The sequence below is a fragment of the Vipera ursinii genome, assembly GCF_947247035.1.
Source record: "Vipera ursinii genome assembly, chromosome: 6".
NCBI lineage: Eukaryota > Metazoa > Chordata > Lepidosauria > Squamata > Viperidae > Vipera > Vipera ursinii.
In genome coordinates this window covers 56,383,516-56,399,958 of record NC_139515.1, presented here as the reverse complement: position 1 = coordinate 56,399,958, position 16,443 = coordinate 56,383,516, and the positions used below count along the sequence as shown (strand labels likewise).

General features: G+C 35.9%; 2 protein-coding genes across 7 annotated transcripts in view; both read right to left on the bottom strand.

Annotated features, from left to right (window-relative positions):
• SCYL2 (SCY1 like pseudokinase 2) overlaps positions 1-2,744 on the bottom strand; it is a 44,070-nt gene extending 41,326 nt beyond the window's left edge. For 3 of the 4 annotated variants that reach the window (XM_083366742.1, XM_083366744.1, XM_083366745.1), the window contains exon 1: positions 2,604-2,744. The gene's annotated coding sequence lies outside the window, so the exon portion shown is untranslated. The remainder of the gene's footprint in view (positions 1-2,603) is intronic. The other variant, XM_083366743.1, reaches the window with a different exon arrangement.
• A 2,229-nt stretch (positions 2,745-4,973) lies between these two features.
• ACTR6 (actin related protein 6) lies at positions 4,974-14,376 on the bottom strand. Of its 3 annotated transcripts, none has more exons than XM_083365519.1 (11): positions 14,205-14,376; positions 13,353-13,470; positions 12,963-13,031; positions 12,376-12,499; positions 12,112-12,247; positions 11,970-12,026; positions 10,510-10,608; positions 9,908-9,983; positions 9,564-9,735; positions 7,755-7,893; positions 4,974-5,587 (listed from the first exon to the last, which is right to left on the bottom strand). In XM_083365519.1, the coding sequence occupies exons 1-11, from the start codon at positions 14,270-14,272 to the stop codon at positions 5,458-5,460; spliced, it is 1,188 nt and encodes a 395-aa protein (XP_083221645.1). In that variant the 5' UTR covers positions 14,273-14,376; the 3' UTR covers positions 4,974-5,457. The 3 variants fall into 3 exon arrangements, with proteins under 3 accessions (XP_083221645.1, XP_083221647.1, XP_083221646.1); XM_083365521.1 differs by having other exon boundaries at positions 7,755-7,826; XM_083365520.1 differs by lacking the exon at positions 11,970-12,026.
• Between the last annotated feature and the right edge of the window lie 2,067 nt (positions 14,377-16,443).

Sequence of the window (16,443 nt, the reverse complement as noted above, 5' to 3'; positions counted from 1 at the left end):
CATGCTATATAATTTTTTATATGCTTTAAACCATTTAATAATGATTTAAAATGGAATTATTTCATCAGAAAATATTATATTTACTAGACCCGTTAGAAGAATGTTTAAAATGGAGGAAAATGAAGTCTTGTTGACTTCAACTTATGTCAGCAAACCTTTTGGGAAGAAACATTATTAAAGATCTTAACGAGAGATGGAACTGTATTTCTGAAACACAGATTTTGTCATTTCAGAAAGAACTTTGGCTATATTGAGCCTGGGACATGGCAAAGATAATTTTATGAAACTGTTAATAAGGATTTTAAGGAATACATATATAGCTCTGTTATCTATTTTGAAAAGCCTGTGTTATAAAATTGAGAAGATGAAACAATATATTTCTATGTCTAGATTATTAGTTTAAGGACAAAATTAATTTTGTATTATTACTATTATGTTTTGCCCCTTTTTTAGATATTCTTTCATTACAGCATAATCACTCTTTCCCCCATCTGTTTTTTTTTTATGTTTATGCTGTACCTTTTTGTTTTGTTTTTTACTATTTATGCGTGTTTTCTCTTTTAAATAGAGCCTTTGGCCAGTTCTGGTTGCACTATCAGCTGTGTCTTTTCCAGATGAAAAGAAATGAACTTAATAACTCTAGCTCTTGTTATCCCAAAGCTAGACAGAGACAATTTGGTCTACATGAACCTGCTTTTGAAAATGACTTATAATCTGCAGCTGATACAAAATGCAGCTGCTTCCCTATTAAACAGTATTTACTGATTTAATAGAGAAAAAATACCTCATCCTGGAAACCCTGATTACTAGCAGGCTTTGGACTTGATTCAAAATCTATTAAATATAAAATCCTATATGATTTTATTCCTTGTAAGTTTCAAATGATATGATCTGAATGAAACATGCCTACTCAATGGGAGGGGTACTATGGGTACCCCTCTCCTGAGAGATTAAGGGGACAGATGTCCATAAAATGGCCTTCCCAGTAGCAGCATCCTCATTGTAGAACACACTCTGCCTTCTGAGGTCAGAATGCCTCTTCCTCTTTTGACATTTAGGAAAGAGTGTGAAAAGAATTCATTTTTGTAGGGCAGGCATGTCAAACTGCAGGTCGGATGTGTCTCACCGAAACCACACCCACCCCATTGCCGGCAATGGGGAAAAAGTCGTGACACGTCACACGACATCATGTGACATCACGAGTTTGACCTGCCTGTTGCAGGGCCTTTTAAATGAAAGACGCCCAGTAGCTGACAAGAGTATAGGAAGATAAGGATTTGTTTTGATGTTTGCATGTTTTAGTAGCATACAAATTATTAGAGTATCATTTATACACATCATACATAGAAACTTTTGTGACATAGTGATATAGTTATGAAAAATACAATATTTACAAGTCATTTAAGGATATAGAAAATATTATGGATATAAAAATTAGTACAGCTGTAAACTCCAGAAATTAAGTTTAGGAACCTGCTGTAAGAAGCATGCCTGCAACTCTATAGAGATTCCAGGCTGATTTTTTCCCCCAAACAGGCTACCCAAAAACTGCTTTATGTGTAACTTAGGGAGATGGCATATCTGTAAAAATAGTTTGAACTTGTCTTTTAAAATGAAAATAGAACAAACCAAATAGAAATATGTAGCAAGGTGTTTAATTATCCTTAATCACACATAAATGCATTATGACTTCAGCTCATCATAACAAAAGCAAATTTGGGAATAATTCCTCTGCTTTTTAAGCCTGGAAATAAAGATTTCAATTCTGTTATTTTCAATGTGAAATTTACTAAATAATACTTTTGACTGGAACATCAGTAGCATCTCATATATACTTTAAAGGTAGTAATTTCTATTTAACTGCTTCCATATCTCACAAGAAATTACTTTCAATGAGCTGTCAGAAAAAGGTTCAGAAGACCCATGACACCTTAAAAAGTGAAGAATTTAATTTTCTGGGATAGACTTTTAAATATGCTGTATTTCTCTATGCCGTAATATCGTTTATACCAGGGGTCTTCAAACTTGGCCCTTTTATGACTTGTGGACTTCAACTCCCAGAATTCCTCAGCCAGGCATGCTGGCTGAGGAATTCTGGGAGTTGAAGTCCACAAGTCATAAAAGGGCCAAGTTTGAAGACCCCTGATTTATACTGTCCATTTAAAAAAAATAGATTAATCACTTAAGCGCAAAAGCGCTTCTATATTTTTTTTTTAAAAAAAACGTTGATATTCTTTGAGATGTCCAGACTACTAGACATACAAACAGCAGCCCATTCTTTCGGATAAATAAACCCCCAAAACGGATACGAGATTTTCACCGTGGAAGCAAAAGGTTGAAGCAGTCCTTCCTCTTAACCGGAAGAGCCTGTTGGTTAGGAAATTGTATTACTGCTAAGAAGCTTATTACTCTTTTTTCGCCACGTCGCTCACGACCGACCGATGGAGAAAACTAGCAGAAAACACGGCGGAGAGGAATAACGTCACCCAACTCTTCCCTAGCCCTGGCCTGCCCAGAACCCACCATTCGGGCCCTTCCCCGCTCCAATATGTTAAGGCCACTCTCCGGCACCGAGAGCGAAGGCCGCCCTCAACCCGGCTCACCTCTCCCTGAAGAAAAGATGCAGCCCCCCACGGTGGGGCCTGGTTGACCAAGTGCAGGCCAGGCTCGGCTACGCCATGGCGACCACCTCAGCCGCCCAAACTGACCCGGATAGCCCTTCCCCCCCAGCTTCCGCCGCCCGCTTGGTCCGTCGTTGTCACTGCGAGAGAAACAGGAGATGGGCTCAGGGCCGGAAGTTGTTGCCGGAGGAAGCTCCGCCCACCGCTTACGCCGCCAACGGTAGTTTTAAGCATCCGTGAAGCTTGATTGCCCCGTTCAAGGGAGGGGGGGGTCGGGTTTGGAGTGAGGCGGTCGAGGAGGTGCTCGTGGCAGTTACTACGGACGCCTTCCATCCCCAGGCGATGGTTCTTCAAGGAGTGCTCAGCTGGAAGAAGACGCTGGAAGTTCCCTTTCTGTTTTTGGGCTCTTCTCTCATCGCGAAGGCCGACTTTCACTCGTTGCGCTAGACCAGGGATCTTCAAACTTGGTCCTTTTATGACTTGTGGACTTCAACTCCCAGAATTCCTCAGCCAGGCACGCTGGCTGAGGAATTCTGGGAGTTGAAGTCCACAAGTCATAAAAGGGCCAAGTGACTAGGGCAGGGGGAGGCAACCTCGGCTCTTTTATGACTCACGGACTTCAACTCCCAGAATTCCTGAGCCAGCTTTGGCTGGCTCAGGAATTCTGGGAGTTGAAGTCCGTGAGTCATAAAAGAGCCGAGGTTGCCTCCCCCTGGACTAGGGCGTAGTTTTAGCTTGCCGTGTATTGGCTTAATATATTGCAGGAGCTCTTGCCGGTTGTACAGGTAATCCTCGTTTTACAAGTTCGTTTAGTGACCGCTCAAAGTTAACAACGACACTGAAAAGTGTTATGACCATTTTCACAGTTTATGGCCATTGCAGGATCCCTATGGCCAAGTGATCAAAATTCAGATGCTTGGCAATTGGTTCAGATTTATGAGCTTTGCAGTGTCCCAGGGTCATATGATCACCTTTTGCAACCTTCTGACAAAGTCAAAGGGGAGGAAGCCATATTCACTAAACCGGGTTACTAACTTAACAACTGCAGTGGCAAGAAAGGTTGTAAAATGGAGTGAAATTCACTTAACAACTGCCTTGCTTAGCAACATAAATTTTGGGCTCAATTTGCCATGCTAAGTCGAGGGCTACCTGTACTTTAATAAATAGCAATACATGAACTGTGGGTATCCTAAGGCAGAGGTCTCCAACCTTTGTGGGCTCGCAGACCAGAGGGAAGGAGAGCAGCTTCAAAATTGGTTTGTGCATGGGGCTGTGCACACTGGCACGGCACTAGTGGCCCCATCCATCACACAAATGATGTGCTTACATACTGTATACATCATGATGAAATTACATAAATGCCATCATAATGAAATTACATAAATGCATACTTTGCAGTTATTACTTGCATTGGCTGCTGCCACTTGTTGCAGAAATTGCTGATACAAATTCATTTATATAGTCTCAGATTCTAAAGATCAACATGGGAACTGAGGTACAATAGAATTATGAGTGTGCAGATTTTATGGATCACAGATGTAAATAAGTCCAAGATGCATAAACATCTTGGCATTCAAACGTCTTGACGGTTGCTTCTCAATGTAGCATTTTGTCTTAGTATTTCTGAGACCATTTTTTTGAGGCTAGTGGGATTTCACCCTCCCTAGGTAAAACATTTATCTCCTGACTCCAGCTACATGCATCCACAACCACCCAAAGGAGCCAGGTTGTATATAGGTCTGTTTATTCCTATTATAACTTACACTTCATCATAGAATGAAACTCATAATAAAATATTGTTGGAACAAATGTCCAATCTGAAACACATCTGGCACTGAAAATTTTGTCAGTCCCCGTTACAACTATTCTGTATTCAGATTTGAACCCACTTTGTAAGGGATTTGGAGAAATTTATCACAAATTCATAGAATGGCAATGAGGGTTAGGACTGTAATGAAGACTACAAATTAAATTCTATGAAGAGACATTAATGGAGCTAGGTTTTTATAACCTTGAGAAAGCTGAAGCACTATTGTATGTTAGCACTTTTCTATTAAATTCCACAGTAGAGGGCATGGATTTAAATTACAAGACGACAGATTTCAACTGAATGTTAGGAAAACCTTCCCACAAGTAAAATCATGGTGGGCTCTCCTTTTTTGGAAAATTGAGTGTTACCTTGGATGTTTTCTAATCTAACTTGTGCTCAGGCCAGGAGTCCTCTTATCATCTCACACAAATGGCTGTCCAACCTTTGCCTTTGTTAACATGAAGGCTAGACAGTCTTAAGATAATTGAATTTGAATCCCTATATTAAGAATGGGTCTAAACTCAATAACTTGAATGGCCCCTTCCAATTTTAATTCCTTGGAATATTTCTCTATTAAGAGATTTGACACTGCAGTTTGTTATCTTTGTCTTCAGTGTAGTAGTGGCTGCCTTTCCACTAAATCTAATAAAGAGGAATTGTGGATAAAATTACCCATTTATTAAATTGACCAAGATTAGATATTCTTAAAAACGAACTAGCTTTTGAATTATACATAATTATCTTTCTAGAATCCAAAATTAAGGTTTCATATATACATTAAAGTTTCATATATACTGTACATTTAAAACTTTGTAAGTCATCTCAGCCACAAAATATTCTGATATATTAACTGACTTCCTTTAAGGAGTTATTCTAGTAATAACCAATATATACACCTTTATGTTTGTATACTCATGTACACAAATAAGTACAGTTATATGTAGACAGTTCATCAATATTATTCTATGATACAACAAATGAAGACATCTTGCCAATCTATACAACACTTATATGGAAGTAATCTATTTAAATATCAAATTTTTCTTCACATATGCTATGCCCATTTTCTTCATAGTCTTCTCTTGTTACTACCATATCTTCAAAATCATCATTTTCAGAAATCAACTTTCCACCTTCCCAGGAATAAGTTATAGGACTGAAAATAAATAAAATAGCCTTTTACAAAGTGAACTGTATAAAAATTATGAATTAATATTTACATTAGCCATACTAGTAAACATTACTTGCATAATGCATGTGAAATTGATGTACTGAATACCACGTCGATTATGATTTAGTTGTATTTCAGAGAAAATGAACCAAATGATTGCAAGTTAAACCTAACCATGTGAGCAGGTAAAGCCAGAAAATCAGAGCAAGCAGATAAAATTGTGTACCTTGATAGAATATTTATTAAATCGATGGGGAAGTTCAAAGTTATGTATTTGCTTAGAAATGTCGTGGACAATACAAGGTTTGTTGTGATGGCTGAATCTTTGTGGGAAGAAAAATGGAGGTATGTGTGCTTTTCCTCATTTCTTACACATAGAGGAGTAAGAATATATCAGAAAAACCATAAACTTTCAATGGGAATGGTTTATTTTAAATAATCATAGTTGGGGGCTCTTCTTCATTGGAAAGTTGAGAGGCATCTCAGATATTTTCTAATCCAACTTTTGCCCCTTCCTTGTAATATTTCTCTATTAAAACATTTGACACTACAGTTTAATACCTTTGTCTTCAAAGACAAGGTGTCAAGTATAAATGAATATAAAGTAAGTCATCAGTATGGAAAAAGTATGTTAGGGGTCCTTTGTTTATATACGAAACATCAATGAAGGCATAGTCACAAGACAAAAATAGGAACCATTTGCCACAGGATATAAGATCTGCCCTCTCTTTTAGTTTTCAGTAAAAACCTGGCTATGCCAGAAGGCAGATGGTCCTGAAGGGGAAGTTGCTGGTGGAGGTGGTTGGTGCATTAATAGAGACAATTTATTTATAATTGTCAGATGTTTGTGTCTTTTATTTTGCTGTCAGCTGCTCAGAGTTGCCTTAAACCAGGGGTTTTCAACCTTTTCACCCATTGTACCACTTTTAGGATATGGCAACATCCGAGTACCACCAGTCACCTAGCAAGGTGTCAAAAACTTAATGACCAAAAAAAAAAAAAAAAGGAAAAGAGTGATAAAGTACAGATAGTCCTCAACTTACAACAGTTCACTTGGTGACTGTTCAAAGTTACAATGGCACTGAAAAAAGTGCCCCCCAAGCCACAGCCAAGCAAGACACCTGCCTGCCCGCCCAGCAGCGCTCTTCCTCCTGTCCGAGGTTTTCATTGTTGTGAGCATTTCTGTTGAGGATTGGCAGCGGGGGTGAGGTGGGGGGGGTGTTTGGTTTTTATTTCCCCCCTCTGCTGGGTGGTTGCAGCAAGTTTTGGTCACTTCACATGACCCTGGGACAATGTGATCGTCATAAATATGAATCAGTTGCCAACCAACTGAATGTAAATCACAAAACCCTGGAGATGCTGCAACATTCCAGCTGATCGGCACTTCTGGGCTCAGCAGAAATGCCAGGATCTGCCCCGAGCTCTAGCTGGAGCCTGGTGCTGACCCTGGTGCTTCCACTGAGCCCTGACAGCCCCGAAGAAGTGCTGATCCTGGCAATTCCGCTGAGCCCTGACAACCCTGCAGCTCCAGCCGTCTCTCGCTCAGGCTTGTGCGGTGCTGCCACTGGTTCAGCTCATTCCCCTCCCCCGATACCACTTTTCTAGGATGGTCACGTACCACCTGCCAGGTGCCAATGTACCACAGGTACATAGTTTAAGCCCTGCCTTAAACTATGAGCCAGATGGCAAATAAATTTGATAAATAAATAAAAAGACTAAATAAATAAGTTGAGCAAAAGGGGAAGATTAGGAAAACCATGGGTGGACAAAGCAGATGAGAGCCTGAAAAAGAGTTGATAAATTTTAGGGGAAAAATACAATATATAAATACCATATGGTTATTATGGAAGCAAGAATGATTTGTAAGGACAGGAAGATATCCAGAAATATAAACAATAATTTTAGTCTTTCTTCCCTTTTCTATTGTATTCTAGTTGTATAGTGTGCCCATTACTTCTACTTTTTTATAGGTGGCATAACATCTCTTACCCCAAAAGGAGTAATATAGTGAGTATACCTGTATACCACCAACAGTGCCAGAAAGAACCAGAATATATTCATTCCTAAATTAATATTAGAAACTTTAACATAAAAACTGAAGAATCATATTTTAAAATTAAGATACTCTATTTGTAAATTGAAGACAACTTACTTCTCTGGTAGAACAACTGAAACATCATAATCTGTTGGAGTGAGACATCGAACCTCAGAATAAACACGATCTCTAAAACCAGGGAACAGAGAATTCCCACCAGTTAAAACAATATTCTTGAAGAAATGAGGCTGCATTTCTGTGGACAAATCAGATTAAGACAATTTAATATTCTGGATTAATTTGTTTGATTTTATGGTAAAGTAAAGAGCAATTGCCAGTTTAAACTTTCCTGAGAGGCAGAAATAATTCAGATTTGTCTTTTTTTAAAAAAAGTAAATGGGATTATTGCTGACATTATGGAATTTTCTGTGAGTGTAACAAGAACAAATATGGTGGTCCTGCTAAAAGGTTTAACCTGAGCATAACTAATACATACGCCTGTCATTCTAATAGCAGCCACCTGATAGGTTTAAGACTGTTATTAAGCTGGAATAAACACATGAAGGCAGTCTTACCATTATCTTAATATTTACGTATTTTACAAACATAATTATTTCCACAAAGTGCTAAAGTGAAACTGTATTTCACAATACTTGTTATCTTTAAATTTCTTTTGTTCAGCATTCTCAATAGCGCAGAGGTAATTACTAGTTTTACAATAGCACATTAATACTAACAATGGTTTCCTATGTAATGTATCATTACATTTTAACTAGACACTTAATCATTTTTAAATGTTTTAATTAAATTTGATATCGGAGAAATCAGAACAGGAATTGTTGTATACAGAAGCTATGTTTATAGAGTAAAATATATTGGTTTGTAAATTTATCTACTGCAAATTTTACAGATGTAGCATCCTTAATATAAATACAGGTAGTTCTAGGATTGTAATGACAATTGGGACTGGAATTTCTGTCACTAAGAGATGCAGTTGAAAAGTGTGATGTCATGTGACCACATAGCTTAGCCCATTGATGTTAAGTGAGGACTGCATATCAGTAAGTGAAGATCTCCTTGCAACTTCCTGTCAGTTTCCAATAAGCAAAGTCAATAGGTGAATCACCAATACACTGATGGACAGTTAAGTGACTGGAGCTGGATAAGGGAAGATGCATGGGTGGCTATTGTCTGAGGGATGGCTGCTCCCCAATGAGGGAAGAGTGCACAAATGGCTGTTGAAGCATGACATGAACATAGTGGAAACTGGGTGTGGCTGCTACCAACTGTGGCAGGATGTGTGATTGGATGTCAAGGCATAACACAAATATGACAAGGCCAGGGTTGGCTGCTGTTGGATGCATTGGCAACCATTGTTGAGTTTGGTGCTGCAAGTGGGGAAGTGTGCATGAGGGTGTGTTGATGGTGGTTGGGAGGAGTGGGTTCAGGTACCACAGTAAGGCTCCTCTAGGGAAAAACCCACTGGAATGTGAATGACTTACACCAGAGTGCCTTGCAACTCTCCCTGCAAGCTTCCCCATTAATTTGCATGTGGAAACTGGCAGAGAAGGTCACAAATGGCAATCACATGTTATGGGATGCTGTAACTCTTGCAGTAAGTGTGAACTGGTTACCAAGCATCCAGATCATGACTACATGATCATGGGGTTCCTGGGACAGTCAGAATCTAAAGGACCGATTGAAAGCTTCACTTTTTGGTGCCACTGTAACTTCAAATGGCCACTGAATGAGTGCTTATTGACTGAGAACTACATGTAATTATTGCAAATATCAATATTAAAAGAGTTGTACACAATGAAGCCTTTAAAACTGTAAGCTATTACTTAAGCAAAATAAAATGTTTTGTTGTGCAATATACTTCAAAGATGGATCCTTTAGAATGCAACACCATTTTAATCAATGTACCTTCTGGCAAATTCTGAATTGAATAAACAATGGCTTCAGGAATTCCCATTTCTTGAATGCCAATATCTGAAGGATGGAAGAGTATTTCTGGAACTGCAAATCGCTCATTTGTAAGACGAAGTATTTGTTCACCAGTTTTGTACTTTCCACTTAACACCATTTCTTCTCTTGGCTACATCAAACAATTATAAAACACATAGTCATGAAGTCTAGATTTCATTAAGTGTTTTTCTACTACTATATTTAATATGCAAACAGAACATATAACAAATTGCCAAATATTCATCATTTACTTGCACACAGTGAAAACTTTAAACACACTTACAATTTTTTTACAGAATTACCTTACAAAATCCTTTTTTTATTGTGCTGAAGTCTGGTAAAACATAGTCCAACATCACTGTATTTTCTTCTTTCAATCTGGAACAGAATTCAGAATGCATTAAGAAATTTCTTAAAGTTTCTCAAAATGATTTATTGCACAGCAATGTTTATATCTTATTATAATGTATAGTAACTTGAATAGTCTTAATGAAATGGGCTTTCAAAATTATTAGGTAAATGGCAGAAGTAGAAAAAAATGTGTAGCACATCCTTGATTTTGAACATCATTATTTCTTCTACCGTATTTAAAATATTTTAGGTCACCTTTATAGGCAAAAAACTTCTCTTGAAAGTGGACTAGAAAACTACATCTCTCTTCTCCCATGGATCAGATCACAAACTGAAATCTAAATCAAAGGTTTTCTCAAAAGATCTTTTGTCTCTCCTTCCAGATATGTATGATGGGGCACAGAAGATAAAATATTTCACATATGCTCATAGAGTACCTTTTTAATTACAAAAATGTCACCCTAACCAAGTGGCATGCTTTTCAGGATCAAGCCCTATAAATTTCCAAATTTTAGTAAAATAAACAACACTTAAATATTTTAAAAGAGCTTACTTGGCAGTCTCCATATCCTTGAAAAAGTCTTGTGAAACATAACATACATCTTCTTTCACTTGATTAATCACATGAGTTTCATCCATAACATGAAGCTGCCTAGAAAAATTACAAGTTTTGAAAAAGTTATTTATTCTGTTTGCTTTGCCAGTTTATTATAAGTGTTGAAGGAAAATTATTTAACTTCATATTTCGTAGTCCACTGCAAGATTATGGAAAAACTCATTTAAAGTTCTACAGATATAGGTATTCTACTCAATTTAATGGTAAATTGAGGAATTCAATTTACAACCTTTACAGTAATCTATTTGACTTCTCAGTAACTTAAAACCTACCTATTCCAGCAAGCCGGCCTGGCCTGATAGATTTTGGGGTTTCATTTGTTTTACTATTGCTTTACTGTATACTTACCTTGCTCTGTACACCGCCCCGAGTCCTTCGGGAGAAGGGCGGTATATAAAACAAATAAATAAATAAATAAACTTCTGGTTAAGGATTTGCTGGGCAACCCTGTTAAACTTCATAGCTCCTTGTATCTTAAGGACATGAATCTTAAGGACATGACATTTCCTTTCCAAGATTGGTACAATGAGTTCGTAGAAAGATAATCAGTGAGCTTGAAATGGTCATCTGTTCCAATCTCCTGCTTAGCGCTGTATCTCCTTTCTTGTAATTTTAGCTATTGGTTTTGGTTTTGCTATTAGGAACAACAGATATAAGATCTTTATATATTTGAAGACTACTAATACCCAAATTGTTTAACTCCTTCTCCTATGGGTTGGTTTTCATACTCTTCCTTAATTTACTTTGCCACTGTCGATTTTTGACCTGTAGTGACATTTGAATACAATATTGTAAATGGGATTTGATTTGCACAGAATACAATTATTCCCATGATCTGGACTTTTCTGTTTAATAAACACGCAATCTTTGTTAGCAACCACAAACAGGTCTGCAATCTGTATCTGTGCTATATGTTTTTTTCCTACCAAAATGCAGAACTTTACACTTCTCTTTGTTAATATCATTAATTTTAGTCCACATCAAAATTTTCTAGATCTTTTCAAATCTTTTCTTTCATCTAAAGTATTAGCTTTCCTTTACAGCTTTGCATCATCTGCAAATTTTATAATTTATAAAAATGTTGAACATAAAGCAGTACAACATCCCTCTAAGTCAAATTGACACTATTAATGAGCATATTTTGGATGTGGTCAGTCAACTGTCAGTCCATCTAACAATAGAATCATCTAGCCCATATTTTATCATTTATTAAATAGAATATCTTGACACATTTATCAAATATTTTTTTGAGGACCAGGTACATATGATCACAGTATCCCTCTGATCTATTTAAGTAGCAATTCTCCCAAAGAAGATGAGTTTAATCTAGCATGATTTGTTTCTTTGATGATAGGGTTCAATGGAGTACTTTTGCAGAGTCAAAATAAATGCTTTACCTGTAAGAGATTATTTCCTTTAAATGATTGGTTAAGAGTTTTCCTCCAACATTAATCCTGGAAATTAAAAAAAAAAGTTAACAAAATGTTCATATATTTTTAAAACAAAATTTCCTCTTTTATGAATGCTTAAATATTTTACCTTATTATTGCTTCTTTCTTCTTTTTACTTCTGCAGTAAGGCACAATGTGTGTAAAAGAATATCCACTGTCCACAATAATACAACACAGTTCTGATGGGTTATCTCGGAAGTATCTATGGGCACTAAGAGCTCCAGCTGAAACGTAATATAGCATATTATAGCTATTTTTGTTAAAAGAGTGATATAATAAATTTTAATATGCTGAATCAATGTCAAAATGAAGAGCATTCTACATTTTCTGGACAGTGGACAATATTACTCACCATTTACTCTGAGAACTGCTTGGAATTGGTATTCTTCAAATAATATTTCATTCATAGACTCTTGAATTGAGCTAAAGTTGAAATAAGGTTCTGTGATGATTATATTAGTATCAACAAAATCTACCTGTAAAGGAAAACATTTCAAGAATTGGAAGTGGTTTTAAAATAAAACTTCAGACATAATATCTTCCTGATATTAATTCAAAATCCATATTAAAGCTGTATCTTTTTTATTAAATTGACCCACACCATCCCACTCAGTTACTGTTAGAGACTGTATCTCTGAAACTCCCTCTCTCCTCCAAAAGTGCTGAATGAAATGAATAAACAACCCATTTTAAATATATTTTCCACAATAAATTAATATAATTAATCAACTGATATTCATGAATATCCACAATGAACAGTTACATGTTGGGACAAAGCACACTTGAAGCTTTAAATCAGTGAATGGTATCTACAGATTATCCGTATCAAAACTTGTTTTCAGTCACTATTATTGTAGTGAATGTTTTAAATACTATGATCTAAATGCCTTTTGCCATTGTCTTATATCTATATTTAAGGTATAGAAAAATGCAAGTTACCTGATACATTTCTTTTCCAAAAAGATAATCCCATACTTGTCTCTGAACATCCCAATTAACCAAGTATCCCTATTTTTAAAAAATGAAAAAAATATTACACTTGCATAATTCAAATTTTTCAACAAATACTTTGTCTATATAATTTACAAAACATCAAGTATAAAAATGATATTTGACAATATATAATGAAAGCCTCTCATTTCTTTAAGAATATTTTGCTTTTGGAAAAAGTATTTAAAGTTCTGACCAGTTCCTACTTATCTCATATAAATAACTAGCTCTAGCAATCTGAAAAAATGTACACCCAAGCTAGTGTGAAGCTATAATTATTAAAAAATTAAGTGGAAAACAAAAATAACATTACATATATTGAGGCATGTTTCTAGTTACCTTCTGAAAAGGGAGAATATAAAAAAGTCCAGAGGGATCTTTAATTTCATCCAGTTGGTTAGCTGTAAATGTTTTCAAACGAGCAGTCTTTGATCTGAACTGACAATTGGGAATGACACTGTGGGAAGGAGAAAAAAAAATTCTAGTAGTTTGCTAAATATGCATTTAAACAAGCTGTCATCTGTAAATGAACATAGCAAATAACAAAACACTGTCAATATCAAAACACTTTTCAAGGGAAATGCTCTATTACATTATTTGAGTTGGATGCAGCAAACTAATGTCTGCAACCAAAGAGGGGCCTAGTTTCATAGTTAAATCAAATTCTCAGTTTGATATTTTCAAGATTTCTTAAATCAAATATGCGTATTTTCTGCAAAAAAACCCTGAAGCCTTAAAAATACAAGTGCAACTTAAAGGAGGCTCAGGATTTAAAGTATTATTAACACTTATTTTGAGCACTACACGCAGACAATTTATCCAGAATCTAGATTCTAGACAGTTGGAGGATTAGTTCCGACCTACGCAATCAGAAGGCTCCAAATAAACTTAAGTATGTGAGGTATATTTGCAAAAATTGCTGATCCATCTATAAATAGAAAACAGATTCTTCCAAATTCTCCTTGGTGGAAATTTTTTTATAATAAACAACGCAGTTCAATAAATGACGTTTACATAGTTAAAAATACCTGGGCGTTTGTTAAGGAACATAGTTTGGGAATCTTTCTCTTCATTCACGGTAACAATACATCCTGGTTCATCCCTATATGAAACATGTAAGAATCTCCATAGATATCTTTGAATACAGACTCCAAGGTTTCTCCATAACTATTTCGAGCGAACCAACCTCACCTGACATGAGCATGACTGTATCCGATCTTGGCGTTATAAGCGCCGTTATCCAACACGAGCGTCGCCATTTTCCTTTCATGACTAGGTGTCTCGACTCCGCCCCATTGCTTAGAAGAAAAACCACCTAAAACCTCCGCATCAATTGAGATTTCTCTTCCCTGGTTCAATCCACCTTCGTAATGTAGGCTATTATTGCAATATGCTCCCATGAATGGGCAAATACTCATATAGATATGAAAATCGCCAAAAGCTGAGATACATGTATATAAAAATTATTGTTTTAATTTATAGCTCTTCCGGGTTCATTTTTTTAGTTCCGGTATAGAGTTGAAACTAGTCCATTTAAACAAGACGCGGCAATATATAAATCGTTTCTTAAGTCTTCGTAATGTATGACTTATTTTGAGTAATAATTTTATTTTTTAAAAAATGGCACAAAAACCGAACTGCTGTATGCAGTTCAGTAGATCATTCCAGGTCATTACCATTAGACTGGCATGAGAACGGAGAGTATAAAAGGGTTTTCTGCGAGCGACTTCTAACGAAATTTAAAACGGAATTAACTCTAATTTTAGAGTATACCAATGCTTTGTAGATCAGCGAAGTCCCATTTTTTTCAGTTCCCCAATTCCTACTAAAGATATATTTTATTACACAGGAAGGTTGGGGTGGTCAACTACTTTGGGCACGATTTGGCAGGTTTATTTTTCCAAAAGTTAAAATATTAGATTCCTCCATTACTCTTAGTATAAGTAACAGTTTGTCACTGGATGTTTGTTTGAATTTATAAACAGCTACATTTGGGAAATAACCTATACAACAAAGTGTTTCACTCTACCCTATATTTATGTATTAATACTCTGGTAAGAAGAGCACATTCCTATTTAAACTAGCTGCAATGAGACTAAGCTATTCAACTGGGTCACACGTGTGAATCACCATGTGATACAGGCACGCTGCAGATTTTAAAAATACATTTATAATTTTAAGTTGTTTGTTTAATCGAAAGTCCCATTGGATTTTTCTTAGAACTTTGTAATCAATTCCTTACAACAATCCCTTTCTTTGATTATCTTCAATACAGGGACACTAATGTTGGGTAGCTTCATGTTTGCAAGGTTTGTAACATTAAAAAAGATTATTGTTATTGACTAAACAGACTGAATTTCAGTAAGTAATCCCCTACTTATAAATCTCTACAATTAGAAGATCAATCTATAAAAACACGAATACAGTAAATGTGGATGGATTATATCTTGGAAAATTAAACTGATACTAGGAAAAAGTAGAATGAGTTATAAGTAAATGAGAATAACATTCAAAAACAGTAAGCTGAACCGTATATTTATTGCATCTTTTAGGGGAATGCACTCTTTTAATGCTAATTTATTGTGGAAAGTATATTTTAAAAATTCATTCAGCAATTTTAAGAAACTGCTAGATACTTTTAAGTCTCCCAAAAACATTACAGAAAGCTGACTTCTCAATCCAGGAAATGTCCAATAAGTGGGGTAGGACTGGAAATAAATTGATTGGTTTTTTTATCTCCATACTTTCTTTTGGATTATACAGTGTATCCTGTGTTTTTATTGTTGCATTATATAAGCCATCCAGATGCATACAGATTGCAACTGCCTAGAAATCTAATAAACAGACCGCCTCATTGTTCCTGGACGTAACACAGGAAAAATAATTCCTTTTTCTGATGAACAAAAGATTAGATGTTTTTATTTTCCTCTAGGCATGCATAGTTTATCGATCCAAGCATCGACTGTCTCAGAAAACTTTATAATGCCCTATTTTCTTTTGTATCATTACAAATTTTGGTATGATCCATTCTATTCTAAGCTATATTCATTAGTTTCCAAAAGGAAAGCCTCAGAACTAGAAGCAGTTCTAGTGAATTGCTAGAATTGATCTAGCCTCAAAATAAATCTTTTTTTGTCCATAATATCTCAATACATTTTTGGTTTGAAGAATGTATTTATTGCTATATCCTGAATCACCTCTCAGAATGGCATTACCTGAGAGGAACAAAACATTCCAAGCTTCTCCAAAATGTTTAGTTATTTCATTGATTCATTTTTTCTAATTTATTTATTTATAAAATTTATTGGCCACCTATCTTACCTCAAGGTAACTCTGGGTGACTTGAAATCATAAGATAAAATCTTTATAAACTAAAACATAAATAAGTTAATACAAAAGCAAACACTGCAGCCCAATTAAAGATCGGGAG